This window comes from Acomys minous (genome assembly GCF_964271855.1).
Source record: "Acomys minous genome assembly, chromosome: 1".
In the NCBI taxonomy this organism is placed as follows: domain Eukaryota; kingdom Metazoa; phylum Chordata; class Mammalia; order Rodentia; family Muridae; genus Acomys; species Acomys minous.
The window spans coordinates 118,631,027-118,644,257 of NC_140483.1; the positions used below are offsets into that span (position 1 = coordinate 118,631,027).

General features: G+C 42.9%; 1 protein-coding gene across 2 annotated transcripts in view; it reads left to right on the forward strand.

Moving 5' to 3' along the window:
• CHD7 (chromodomain helicase DNA binding protein 7) overlaps positions 1 to 13,231 on the forward strand; it is a 187,884-nt gene that overhangs the window by 140,377 nt on the left and 34,276 nt on the right. For both annotated transcript variants that reach the window (XM_084760862.1, XM_084760863.1), the window contains exons 9-15: positions 2,291 to 2,374; positions 3,711 to 3,848; positions 3,945 to 4,066; positions 4,417 to 4,660; positions 6,106 to 6,282; positions 10,568 to 10,711; positions 11,872 to 12,127. In XM_084760862.1, coding sequence (XP_084616988.1) covers positions 2,291 to 2,374; positions 3,711 to 3,848; positions 3,945 to 4,066; positions 4,417 to 4,660; positions 6,106 to 6,282; positions 10,568 to 10,711; positions 11,872 to 12,127 — 1,165 coding nt within the window. The remainder of the gene's footprint in view (positions 1 to 2,290; positions 2,375 to 3,710; positions 3,849 to 3,944; positions 4,067 to 4,416; positions 4,661 to 6,105; positions 6,283 to 10,567; positions 10,712 to 11,871; positions 12,128 to 13,231) is intronic.

Consider the following 13,231-nt stretch of genomic DNA (forward strand, 5'->3'; position numbering starts at 1 on the left):
CCTGAAAGAGTTAATGAGGGCCAGGCGTGTAGCTCGCTAGTAGACTAAGTGCTCGCAAGTGTGAGATTTCTGAGTTCACTTCCCCCACACTGACCGGGCAAGAAGCAAAATGCTAGACGTGTGCCCCACACCAGGACATTATTAGTAAGAAATGTGATGCCCTAGAAGTCCCCGAGCAGCGGAGATTGGGGGGTGGGGGGGTGTTGAGGGTGTGCTGTTCTGGACCCCCGAGTGCTTAGTGCTGCTCTCTCTGGTCTCACCTTCCTTTTCTGCTGTCTCAGTGACAGCAACAAGTGCTGATGATACCGAGAGGTTCTGGCTACTCAGTGTGACTCAATGCTCTCACCTAAGAGAGTTCTGGGGTGTTTTTTCTTTGAAAGAGTGGTCTGGAAAACAAGACAGAGCCATGAGTTTCAATTTCTTGTGTCCTTCCTCCATGCAAATAAAGTTAACTTTTTGAGCCACTGGGTGAAGAACAGCATCACTAGGGAGAGGAACCACGCATCCAGTCGACCTTTTTTGTGAAGTTCTGCAGGAGGGGAAAAGGGAGAGCACAAGGGGAGCTTGCTCACCCTTAAAACTTGGACTCTGCTTCCTGTAGTTACACACTCCTCAGGGAATCACGCCTGGCTAATATACAGCCTGTTCGTCTGAACCTGTTGTCCATATGAGTCGCACTCAGGATGCACAGCATTATCTTCCTGGTAAAATGGCAATTGGAAAAGTCTTTGTTCTATTCTGAATGAGACTTAGCAGAGAAGAATAGAATCCTGTCCACCCCTCCTCTTTTACACACGTGCAGACCCAGCTGTGATCATGGCTTCACACGTGCAGACCCAGCTGTGATCATGGCTTCACACGTGCAGACCCAGCTGTGATCATGGCTTCACACACTCCCCAGCTCTGTTCCTTGAGGATTCCTAGCTATGGCAGCTTTTGCATTCTTTGCTGAAGCTTGGGCCCTGACTCTCCTTCCTGGATAGTCTGTTCAGAAATAACACCCAGGCCAGGAAGCCCGTCATGTACGTGGTGCCACAGAGTGCTCCCTCACTGGGAAGGGATGCTGCGAAGGCTGATTGAGCATTGACTATGAAAGCTCGAGCTGAGAAGGAAGTGGTCTTACAGAGAGCCTTTGCCATCCAGACCTTGTTTGTGGAACATTTTACTGCTTATCTTGTGTATAAAGAATACGTACATGCTATTTGCCTAAACCCAGGCGCTTTGGCAAAGCTAAATTCATCTGTGAAAAAGCCAAAGGCAACAGGAACACAGTTTTGTGTCTGTGTTGTTTGTTTCATAATTCACAGTCCAAAGCCCCCAAGTTGGACGCTTTAAGTGGATACAAATAGCCAGAATGTGTGTCTTCTTTGAACAGAGTGTGCGACTGACAGCCCACTTTCCAAGGGATGGAGAGTGGCTGACTCCAAGCTGCCTTTTGCGTGTTAGCATTGAAAGATGTTTCTAAGCTAATCTATAGCACATGAAATGGTGTGTCTTCTGACTCAGATGAGAAACTTCACACACTTCCTAAGAGTATGACATGGCCTAGAGCGCCCATGGTAGCCACAGTCTGTTCTCTCATATTAACTATAATGGGTTTGAACCGTATCCTATTCTTGTATTTTTTTCAAACAAGCAGTATCATTTTAGTTAAGTAGCTCTACTTAGGGTTCATTGCTTTGGATTATTTTACTCAAAAACTCAGCATTCAGTACGAATAAGATATTGGAATGTTTAAGATTAGTGGGACGACTGTTATTCTAAATGTGGTACTGATATCAGTTGATAAAGGTTTCCAAACACCCAATGATGCTCACAGACAAATGGAAAACCTGCTGGTTTCGGGGTTAGTGGCTTCTGCTAACATTCTGTGCATGGCGCTTTACAGCCTTCTGAGACACACTGGCACGTACTGTGTGTGGCTCTGACTCCTCGCTGAAGGCTCTACTTTCAAGAATGCTAAATGTATTGCATGCCATAAGCCTTTTGGATTGCTCATTAGCGAATTGTAATTTCACACTTCATTTGAAATATTCTTAAACATTCCCTCGTAGTAAAAGGTTTCACACAGTAATTAAAATACCCAGTTAACAAAGTCTGAGAAGTTTGATTTCCTCACTAGGACTGTTTTTTTTTTTTAATTGTACCATTTCAATTAATGTAATAGAGTATGTCAAATACAAATTTTGTGTTGCTGTGACCCAAAATATTATTGCCTAATGAAAAGTGAAATAGTGTTCCTCTGGAAGAAGTGAATGAATACTTTAACCTTTTTCCTTCTTTGGAACAGATTGAGGATGATCTTTTTAATCCAGATTATGTGGAAGTTGACCGGATAATGGACTTTGCCCGTAGCACAGATGACCGGGGCGAGGTAACAGGAGCTCATTTGTGTTACCCAGGGGGGTTCAGGCAACTCACATGTGTTGACAGAAGGGACAGAATCCAGGCCATGCTGCTCTTTGTGTTTAACTGAAACTTAGTGGTTGTTATTAGTTACTGTTGTTAATTGGGTTAAATGTTGCTTATGTCTCCCCTGAATAGTTCTACTGCTTTCAATGTGAACTGCATAAAAGTTTTCACAATTCTATGCTGATCAATAAAGACCTCAACAGATTTTTGTATGTATGTATCACAGAGTCTCCTTGTGGAATTGACAGCGTACCTGTAGCAGAACGGAGCTTAATGTTAGTTGGCAGTGAACAACTTCAGGCAGTGAGAGAAATAGGAAAGACATATTTTTGAGGTCCCAGACTTGACTTTCTTGTGTTGCTCTATAAACCTCTGATATGATAAAGGAATCCGATAGGGAAGTGAGGTTGAAGACAAGACGTCACTGTGTGCCTCTCTGCCATGAGTTCGGCATTCCTGGCCTCTCCGTGGAACTGAGCTTTCTGTGTGAACACTTAGCTCTTGCTCAGGCTGGGAGAGCCCCCGAGGAACACTTTCCTTTACTCTAAACTTTGTGTAATGAAACTTGCAGTGTTTCAAAGGTGATGTCTGTGATGCCATCTTCACCTTCGTTGTCTTGCTTAGTTGTACTTTAAAAAACTGTCCCATATCCAATTTACATTGTCAGCAAATAGTTTTGACAAGTCATTGAACGTTGATCTTGAACTAAAGATCAACAGACCCAATTCTTTTCTAAAGGGGACATAAAGGAGAGTTCCTGCTGACACAGTTCACCCAGAGTGCCTTGCCCTTCATTCTTCTAGAACTCGAGTTCATTATTTTAAATATGACTTAATTTCAAACAGTATCATTTTCCCCTGAAGGAAAAAGTAGATTGGTCTAATAAATTTGTCTGTCTTTTACTCTTAAAGCAACTATTCAGTTACATAAACAAATGTGTGAAGACTATTTATTTAACTATAATAAACCCAAATCATGTACTTGATGAATAATTAGATCAGATAAAAGAAATGAGCCTTTGGTTTGGTTTTTTGCTATTCATTAGCTATTCCTTGGTATTCGGATATGAACCAATGGTTCAGATAAAAAGCTAATTTTTTTTTTCTGTTAATACCCAGTAATACAATTTCCAGGGTACACTGGAGACAACTTTCAGCGGTCATAGTTTTAGAATAAAAGCAGTTCAGTGTTCCTGAAGCTAGGGGTTGCACTGACCAATCAAGCAGGGCTCATGTCTCTTCCTTATGCATAGTTCCTGGTCCAATGACTCTAGTTCTGCTCTCTTTAACCCTGCACAGCCTGTGACTCACTATCTGGTGAAGTGGTGCTCACTCCCTTACGAAGACAGCACATGGGAGCTGAGGCAGGACATAGATCAAGCGAAGATCGAAGAGTTTGAAAAACTCTTGTCCAGGGAGCCGGAAACAGAGCGCGTGGTGAGGACTGGCCCATGGTGAAGGGTTTAGCTTGGACATAGCACAGTGGCGAAGTCTTTGAGAAACCACTAATGGGATTCACTCTGTTTGGAACAGGAGCGACCTCCTGCTGATGACTGGCAGAAATCGGAGAGTTCCAGGGAGTATAAAAACAAGAACAAACTCAGGGAATACCAGTTGGAGGGAGTAAACTGGCTACTTTTCAATTGGTACAACATGTACGTAAACACGTTTCTCTTTACTTCCAATAAGTGCTATAGCTCCTGTCCTGTGTAATATTAGAAATATTAGTCTTAAAAAACATAAATAAGATTTAGTGCTGCAATATGTTTTTAAAATTCAACTGTTGGAAATCATTTAATTTATTAATCAAATAAGATAATGCAGAAATTGATAGATCTATGTTAAAATAATATTTGTTTCTTAGAGAATTTTCTTTGAAATGTATTTTGCTGAACGAAAAAGTTAAAAGTCACATGCAGTGTACGTTTGTGTGCAGTATATATTTTGTGAAAAGAAAGCACTAGCTAATGCTCATTAAGTTTTCCTGTCTTTTCCTTTCCCAAAGGCGAAACTGCATTTTAGCAGATGAAATGGGTTTGGGAAAAACTATCCAGTCCATTACATTTCTCTATGAGATATATTTGAAAGGGATCCATGGCCCTTTTTTAGTAATTGCCCCATTGTCCACGATTCCCAACTGGGAAAGGGAATTCCGAACCTGGACGGAGCTGAACGTGGTTGTGTACCATGGGAGCCAAGCTAGCCGTCGGACCATTCAGTTGTATGAAATGTACTTCAAAGATGCCCAGGTACACCTTGGTGGGGTGTGACCCCTATGCCTGCTGTGTATGTTTTGGAGGGCTGAAGACTCAAATCTCTGTGACATCGGGATGCCTTGAGCTTGCTAACTTGAGAAACTTCCTTAAGACTTCCTATCCAACACATCTTTGCATATTCTTTCTACGACTGTGAATACTGCTTTTTATATTTTAGCATTTGTCATTGTGAACACTTAATTAGAAGGAATAACTTTTCTTAATATTTGGTGACCACAAAACTCTATAATAGCTTAGTTGTATTTTGTATACACCAAACAAAAAATGATGATACTAAAATGTGACCAGAGGGAACAGTTTATTGTACTATGACCAGAAGTGAAAAGATATTAAGTATTGTAAAAATTCTAATATACAAAAGAAGATTTAGTACTCTGTTTTAATAAGAATTGCTCTAATTTTATCTTGTTGTAGTTACCTGCTTGTAATTATTGCCTAGTATTAGCAGTAAAGTGTTATGCATACGTGATACGGAATGATACGTGCCAACACATGTGTAAGTTTTAAGCAGTAGATGCTGTCCTACAGTTGGAAATAAGGCAGTTTTATATACACATACCCCTTAAGTAGAAAGTGTGACCTACAGTTAGAAAAAAAAAATACTGAACTCTGTATTTATCTTTAGGTTTGAGAAATTATAAGTAAGGTTCATCCTCTTTGGATTTTTTTAAAATTTCAAATACTTTGGCATTTTACAAGAAATGTTAATAAAGTAAGGAAAAAAATTGAGAGAAGCTTTAAAAAATTCAAAACTAGCCTGGTTTACAAATGGAATCTAGGACAGCCCAGACTACACAAAGAAACCTTGTCTCAAAAAACCAAAAGAAGAAAACAAAATCAAAGTTACCTTAATACTTAATTTCCTTTTAGATTCTGTGGGCTAGATTAGACTGGATGCACTTAATGACACTTTACTACATGTGATCTGTAAGATCATTTGACCCCATATTTCCTGGCACTTAACCCAGTTTCTTGTGGAAAGAATTTTCTTTCTTTTTATTTTATTTTTTATCTTTTACTTATTCATTCATTCACTTATTTATTTATTTATTTTGCTTTTTTTCTTTTGAGACATGCTTTTTTTTTTCTTTGTAGTCCTGCCTGTCCGGGACTCGCTTTGTAGACCAGGCTGGCCTTGAACTCAGAGATCTGCCTGCCTCTGCCTCCCTGAGTGCTGGGATTAGAGGCGTGTGCTACCACACCCGGCTGAAAGGAAATGTGATAAGATTCTGTTTTAACCAAAATAGCTGAAGCCTTAAAAAAAAAAAAAACCAAGAAAATAAATAAAAACTTGAAAACAAAATGTGCTACCTAGAATACAGAGGTCTCCAAAGGGTTAACATATTAGCAGATTTTTAAAATCCTCAGAGCTACTAACATAATCACTCCTGCGTGATAATTCTGGTTTGTACCCTTAGGGTCGAGCGATAAAGGGGTCCTATAAGTTTCATGCCATCATCACTACGTTTGAGATGATTCTGACTGACTGTCCTGAGCTGCGCAATATTCCCTGGCGTTGCGTGGTCATTGATGAAGCCCACAGGCTGAAGAACAGGAACTGCAAGCTGCTGGAAGGCCTCAAGATGATGGACTTGGTTAGTGACCTTGCTGCCGCCGCTGACCCTCCCTCTGCTCTGTCACGTTAGCCTTCGCATGTGCCGCCTGCGAAGGGCACCTGCCAGGCTGTCCGTCACCCAAGCGAAGCTCTTAAGAAGTTACCTTTTCCGTCTTCATTCTTACCCATCCCCTGGTATCTTGGCAGAGTATAGTCATGGTATTTTTACCAACATCAAGTTCATTGTTTGCCGTGTTATTAACTGTTGAGCCAAGCATTGCCTCAGTGACGACAGTCCAGCTAACGTTCCCAAGTGTGTGGTTTCACTTCACTGGGGCCAGTTGTTATAGGCATGCTGTCAGTTAGCTGGCCAGAACCTCTGTTCAAGTTTATACAGATGCTGAAAAGTTTGGGATATTGAAGACCTCACATTTGTTCTGGGGTGTTAAACCCTGCTCATCTTATTTTTCCAAAGAAATTGCCACATCTTCCTACTTTGGTGTTCTAAGACTTCTAAGAATAATTACCAGTAGCATGTTGTAAGAGTGACAGAATTTGGTTGTTTGTCCTGCCTGCTGCTGTGTGTGTGATCCTCTGACAGAACTTGCTACAAGCTCTACTGTCTCTGAATTCCTTCTCACCCTGTAGTTTTCCAGATGGCATGACCGCTTGTTCGCCCCTCCCTTACATTTATCTGCTCGTGTGTCGAGGTTGCACGCCTACCGTGGTGGTGTGCAGGTGGCAGCGAGAGGTCAGCTTGGTTCTCTCTACCGTGTGAGTTCTGGAGAGTGAACTCAGGTTGTCAGTCTGGCAGCAAGTACCTCTGAGCCATCTCACCAGCTCTGCTTCTCGCTTTTAATGTACATCTGAAAAGAAAAGTTGTTAGTCATTTAGAATGTGTTCACAGAGTTGATGAACTTTAGGAAAAAAAAAAACTAAAGAGCTTCTGTAAATTGATAAGATCTCTTGTTATTGAGAGTGGAGGTTCAGGGCTGTACACACTTACTAAAGACCGGAACCTGAGAGCTTTCTGTCACAACTTTTGCAAGGGGTAGAGCTAACCAGCCATTGTTTTAATTACAAACGGGTGAAATCTAATTTTACCTAAAGGTAGATGTCTGAACATCAGACTGATTTTTTTTTCTACTTAGGGTAGCATTTCCCATTTTCTGTCAAATAAACAGCTTATTAGCATGGTTCAAAGAGCCGGGCCTTAATCTTAGCACTCGGAGAGGCAGAGGCAAGCCCTCTGAATTTGAAGCCAGCCTGGTCTACACAGTGAGTCCAGAATAGCCAGGGCTACACAGAGAAACCCTGTCTCAAAAAACAAAAACAAAAACAAAAAAAACTAACTAAAGCCAAAACAAACAAACAAGAAAAAAATCCAAAAATATGGCCCTATCTTTTTTAATCAGTTCACCCTTTTTGATGGCCAGTCTGAAAGGAGCTTGAGCATTTAGAGAAACCAAGAAAGGCCTTGACGTGGGATTTTTGTAGACGAATGACTCCCCGCTGTCTGTGGTTTCCCTAGGTGATTCTCCAGCCATGCAAGGAAATAATCCTCTCTTTGGAGGTAAATGCGTATGTCCAGGACGTCGCTAACTATCTTCAGAGCAGGGGTGTGCCTTCATGGTGACCCACTAAGAGACAGTCGTATGCCCGTTTCTGAAGACTTAAAGTCTCGTGGCTGAGTTTGTCTTAAGTTGCGATTTATTATTAGTTTCTAAATCTTAAAACAGTAGAGTCTCATTGTAAACCACTCCATTGGTGAGAAAAATTTATTTACCTCTATCAACTTCAAAAATGTACTTGCCTTTGACATATTTGAGAAATTAACATTTTATTAATAGATTAGAATCTGGCATAGAAATAACTTTTCTGTTACATATCACAATATTTACTTACCTTTTATGCATAATAGAATATAGGTAAATACTAATTTTCCTCACTGAGCTAGGTGGGGGGGGAGGTGTCCTTTGCACTGGGAGACCAGTTGTGAGGGTTCTGGCTGTGACACCCAGTGTGCCTGTAACATTTTGGATAATGCACTGGAAATCTCCAGTGACCTATCTCAGAAGACATGTCTTTAAGGTTGAAGATATTATTGTTGTTCAAAGTCAAAATGTCCTTATATTGATGGAGTTGAGAATAGCCAATTGCTTGGTGCTTCAGTCCTAACTTCAACATGACTTGAGCCTGTTCTCTTGCCGTAGTTGCCTAGTGAGGAGGAGCCCTGTCCAGGCAGAGCTGGAGGTCTTAGTGATTGCTGTTACTTGCACTAGACTGAGTTAGGGTTAACATGTGCTTGATGAAGATGATCTCCAAATGAGAAAAGAAGATTCCTGGGTATGTGCCTCTCCTCTGTGACAAAAGAAATGGCCATGTGGAGGGGGTAATCATGGTTGGCACAGTCCTCGGTAGAGGCTCTGAAAGTAAAGCCCTCACCAAAGAGGGGCTGCCATAAGGCTGCTATAGGTCTTCATTGATTCTGTTGTCTCCTCATGCATTGACAGGAAGCTCCACATAAAAATGTGTTGCTAAAATGAAATTAGGTGCACATCATCCCTCCACTCTAAAGAGAGCAATCGTGTTGTCAAGGCAGTTGCATCTCCACCTGTCCATTGAGACTGGAGGAGACAGTGCCCAATAACCCAAGATGGCGCCTCATCTCAAATACACTTACTTTGAAATGAGCATACCTAAAAGTCTTTGCCTTTTATGTTAAATGCTCAGAACTTAGGTCAGTAAGAGAAGGTGTGAGAAAGTTTGGAGACAGACAACACAGAATGGCTACCATCCCTTCACCTCAGTGATGCTTTCTTCACTCTGTGATTTCACTTTCAAACATTCCTGGAAAAAGTCATTCAGGGCTTTGGCGAATCAGTGATCATGGTCCATGAAACTCACCAGTCTAGAAAACCTTAAATTCATTTGCAGATTGTGCAAGCTTTAGGAGCCTAATGATGATGGTCATCCACCCATAGTCTTTAGTCAGAGACTTCTTCGAGGGAGGAAGAAAACAGAACAGAAACACGGACTTGCTTCACCTCACTTTTTAAGAGCTTCATTGACAGATAGACCTGACAGATCTTGCCATCACTTAGATGACCTCACTAGGGCTGAGTGAGGAGATGGTCTGCGTGGTCAGATTTCAAGTCAATCTGAGTCTTACTTTTGAAATCACTACATGGTACAATCAGTTCTTAAAATAAATTTGTTATGCCCCAAATATTCAAACAAAGAAGAAAATACTAAGGCTTTTAAAATTCATAAGCTCGGGCCTAAGCGCATAGCTCAGTTGGTAGGGTCTAACATCCAGCAACCTTAGATGTTTTTGACCCTGCCCCCAAAGCACTGTACAAAACCTGGCACTGTGCAGTCTCAGCACTTGGAAGGTAGAGGCAGGAGGATTGTAAGTTTAAGTCCACCATCGGACACATGAGACCCTGTCTTAACTCGTGTGTGTGTGTGTGTGTGTGTGTGTGTGTGTGTGTGTGTGTGTGTGTGTTTTAAGGACTGGGAGGGGGTGAGGGAGGGGAAATTGCAATCTGGATGTAATATATGAGAGAAGAACACTTAATTACTAATTTACCATTGTTAATCCTGATCAGTCTAGAGGGCATCTCTGTTGCCTATTGGAAAGAGAAAAAGGAGGCATGGTTGCATGGAGAGCTGGGGGGAGGAGCCCCCAAGAGGAAGACTGGCTGAAGAGAACTCTAGTGTGCTTTAAAGACACACAGTTAGAAGTAGCAGTGAAGTTTTATTTTTTTAATGATTGTGGTATTTAAAACTAGGCTGACCTCTTTGGTAGTTGGAACTTTTCGTAGAACAAAATCGTTTTTCATGTGCTGTTGCATTTAGAGGCGCGTCTTTTGTCTCTACAGTGAGTCATGCAGGAAGCAGATGGAAAGGTGAGAGTCCTGCTGTTCAAGAGAACAGAAAGGGGCATGTAACTGAGCCTGCGGACTTTAGGAAAAACTAACTACAGTGTAGGGGAAAAAGCACGGGGACCAGGGGACTTAGAAAGCCATCACCCTTAAATCTCCGCCTAGCAGACTCAGAAGAACCAAGAGTGTCAAGGCACAGGGCAGGGGTCTGCAGGGTTTGCCATGGCGTTCCCTGTGTCCGCGGTCCCACGCAGTAGGGACCACGTGTGCCTGTGTCTCTTTCTTTGCTCTAAGTTCTACACCTGGTGTACGGCGGAACTTGGTCCACCACAAGGAGCAGAAGTAAGAGAGTCTAGATACAGAGAGAAACGTGTTACGTTAGCTTTGGGAAACTGTTGTGTTCCTGTTTGGCGAGTCCTTTTCCTCGTGTTCTTACAGGAACACAAAGTGCTGCTGACTGGGACCCCGCTGCAGAACACTGTGGAAGAGCTCTTCAGCTTGCTTCATTTCTTGGAGCCAAGTCGCTTCCCTTCAGAAACAACCTTTATGCAAGAATTTGGTGATCTGAAAACGGAAGAGCAGGTACTTCACCCCTCCGCTTTGCCTTTTGTGTGTTTGAAGATGTAAGGCTTATGTCTCAGTGTTTGCCACCCTGCCACGTAGCCTTGTGTATCCTTCTCTGGGGACTGGAAGTCATCAGTACAAAGATGGTCTTGTTTGTCCCTTAGCCAGCCACACCCCTCCCCTCCCACTCCCCCACCCCCCAAAAAAGCCTGTTGAGTTTTTCTAGGCTGCTTACTTTACAAACCAGACTTTCAGAGATTTCTGTGCCATACGGGTGAGTGTTTCTTCAGCGTGTACTTCAGGGCTGGTGTCAGGAGCCCCCAGGGTTTGTAGACCCACCTGTCACTGGAGTTTCGGGTCCTGAACCGTACTGCTTCAAGCCTGTTTATTTTCATTTCAACATTAGAAGAATAACTGGCCCAGTGGACTTATGGGAGAACGCAAGGGCTTGTGAGTGTGAAACACTTGGCTACCGTAAGCACCATAAGAGTCACGTGTGTGTTAACCCGTGTGGGGCCTCCTGCCGGTGAACCGGCAAAGACCCGCACCCCACTAACTTTGAAATCAATGCATTAATAAGCTCGACATCTTAGACGTATTTGCCCTCTCTCCAGCCTACTGGCTCAAACCTCTGGTCGAGTTCAGAGTGTGGTCTGTTTTGTTGCTCTTCCGTAGGATAACAACAGTATTGTGCCAGTTGGTGCAAAAAGAGAACCAGAGAGCTCTCTGCTTGGTTTGTCCATTGATGCAGAGTGATATTTCTCAGCCCCCTTTCATCCACATTTGTCATCTCTTTTCACAAAGGAAGAGAAGCACAGAACCCTCTGGCGTTGCTCCTGCCCTCTTCCCATTCATCCCCATGGCTAAAACAAAAAGGGAAACTAACTAAATAACCTCCCCCAATACCTTCTCTGAGTTTTTCAAGCCCTTCAAACTATTCAGGAGCTCTGAGTAAGTGAAGTTCTTTGACACCAGCCACGCAACCTTCTTGTACATCTCTTATGACAACTCAAAGTTAGCTCCTTTATGTTCTTCTTAGGCTTTGAGAACTTAAAATGGATATTAAATAAATAAAATAGTCTTCCCTTCCCTTTTCTTTTTCTTTTTTTTTAAATGCTAGAATGTTTTAACACGCAAGCAAATGGAGATACCAGTATTGACATGAGGTCCTTTTTTAGGTGCAAAAACTACAGGCTATTCTAAAGCCAATGATGTTGAGACGTCTCAAAGAGGATGTAGAAAAGAACTTGGCCCCCAAAGAAGAAACTATTATTGAAGTTGAGCTAACAAACATTCAGAAGAAATATTACCGAGCCATCCTTGAGAAGAATTTTACATTTCTTTCCAAAGGTGGTGGACAAGCTAACGTACCTAACCTTTTAAACACTATGATGGAATTGAGAAAGTGCTGCAACCATCCCTATCTAATCAATGGTAAGCCTGCCTGCCTGGAGCTTGTTAATGTGGAGGTTGGTACAAGCTTCAGAAGCTTCCCTCGGCCCCTGTGCTGAGGCTCTCGTGTGTGCTGGTCTAGCCCTTTCTGCTCAGTGGGGTAACTTATGGTTGCTGAGGCTAGTGGCCAGTGCTCCCTAGAAGTACCATGCCACCCTGCCTGTTACCAGTCCCCTGTGTCTGCTGCAGGAACAGATGTCAGCAGGCCTGGGCTGGCTGCTAAAGACAGGAGCCCTGGGAGGTTTTCAGGGTTTGCCTGGGGAGTGAGTCCAAAGCACTGAGAACATCTCCATGTGGTTAGCCACTGCCTGCTACTTCAGGTATATGGTGCAAAGTGGCCTTAGATCTCTTGCAGGCTCGAGGCTTTCAGCATGTGTCCCCTAAAAGTGGGAGGGATATTAAAGTTTTGTTCATTATATTGTCCCTGTTACTGATGGAAACTTTATGGCCTTGCTGTTTTCTCCTCCATAGAGAAATGTGACTGACTCAAGTGGGTAAATGCCTTACATACTTCCCAAAATTGTTAAGGAGACAAGTGTGCCATGACCGTGTGAGCACGGCCAGTAGGGACTTAGAAAGGGCCACCAGGATGTGGAGGGATTGAGATGAAAGTCTCAGAGGAAGATAGCATTTGAGACAAGGATGTTGCCACACAGGACTAGAAAAAGGAAGGACGCTGAGGCTGAAGTCCCGACACAAGCAAAGACATTGGACCCTGCTATGAAGCCTCAAATGGGGTCACATGCTACTTTGGCTCCAGACTGTAGGTGGAGGAGGAAAGCCACGGCTGGTGTTTGAGCTGCGTGAGCACTGCTTCGAGATGTGTCTGCAGGGCTGAGGCTGTGTCTCAGATGGTAGCGTGCTCACCGAGCCTGCCCAGAGCTCTGGGTTTCATCTCTGCACATAACAGGAAGCCAGGCAGGAGGAGCAGAAAGTTCAGGATCCTTGTAGCAAACTTGAAGCTAGCCACTTCAAGGGGGGACGTGCATGGGGTTCCTGAAAGCCTGCCTCAAAAATGAAAAGAAAAGAGGCTGATCTCAGCCCACATCATATTGAAAAAGATGGAATGAAGGACAGACAGACAAA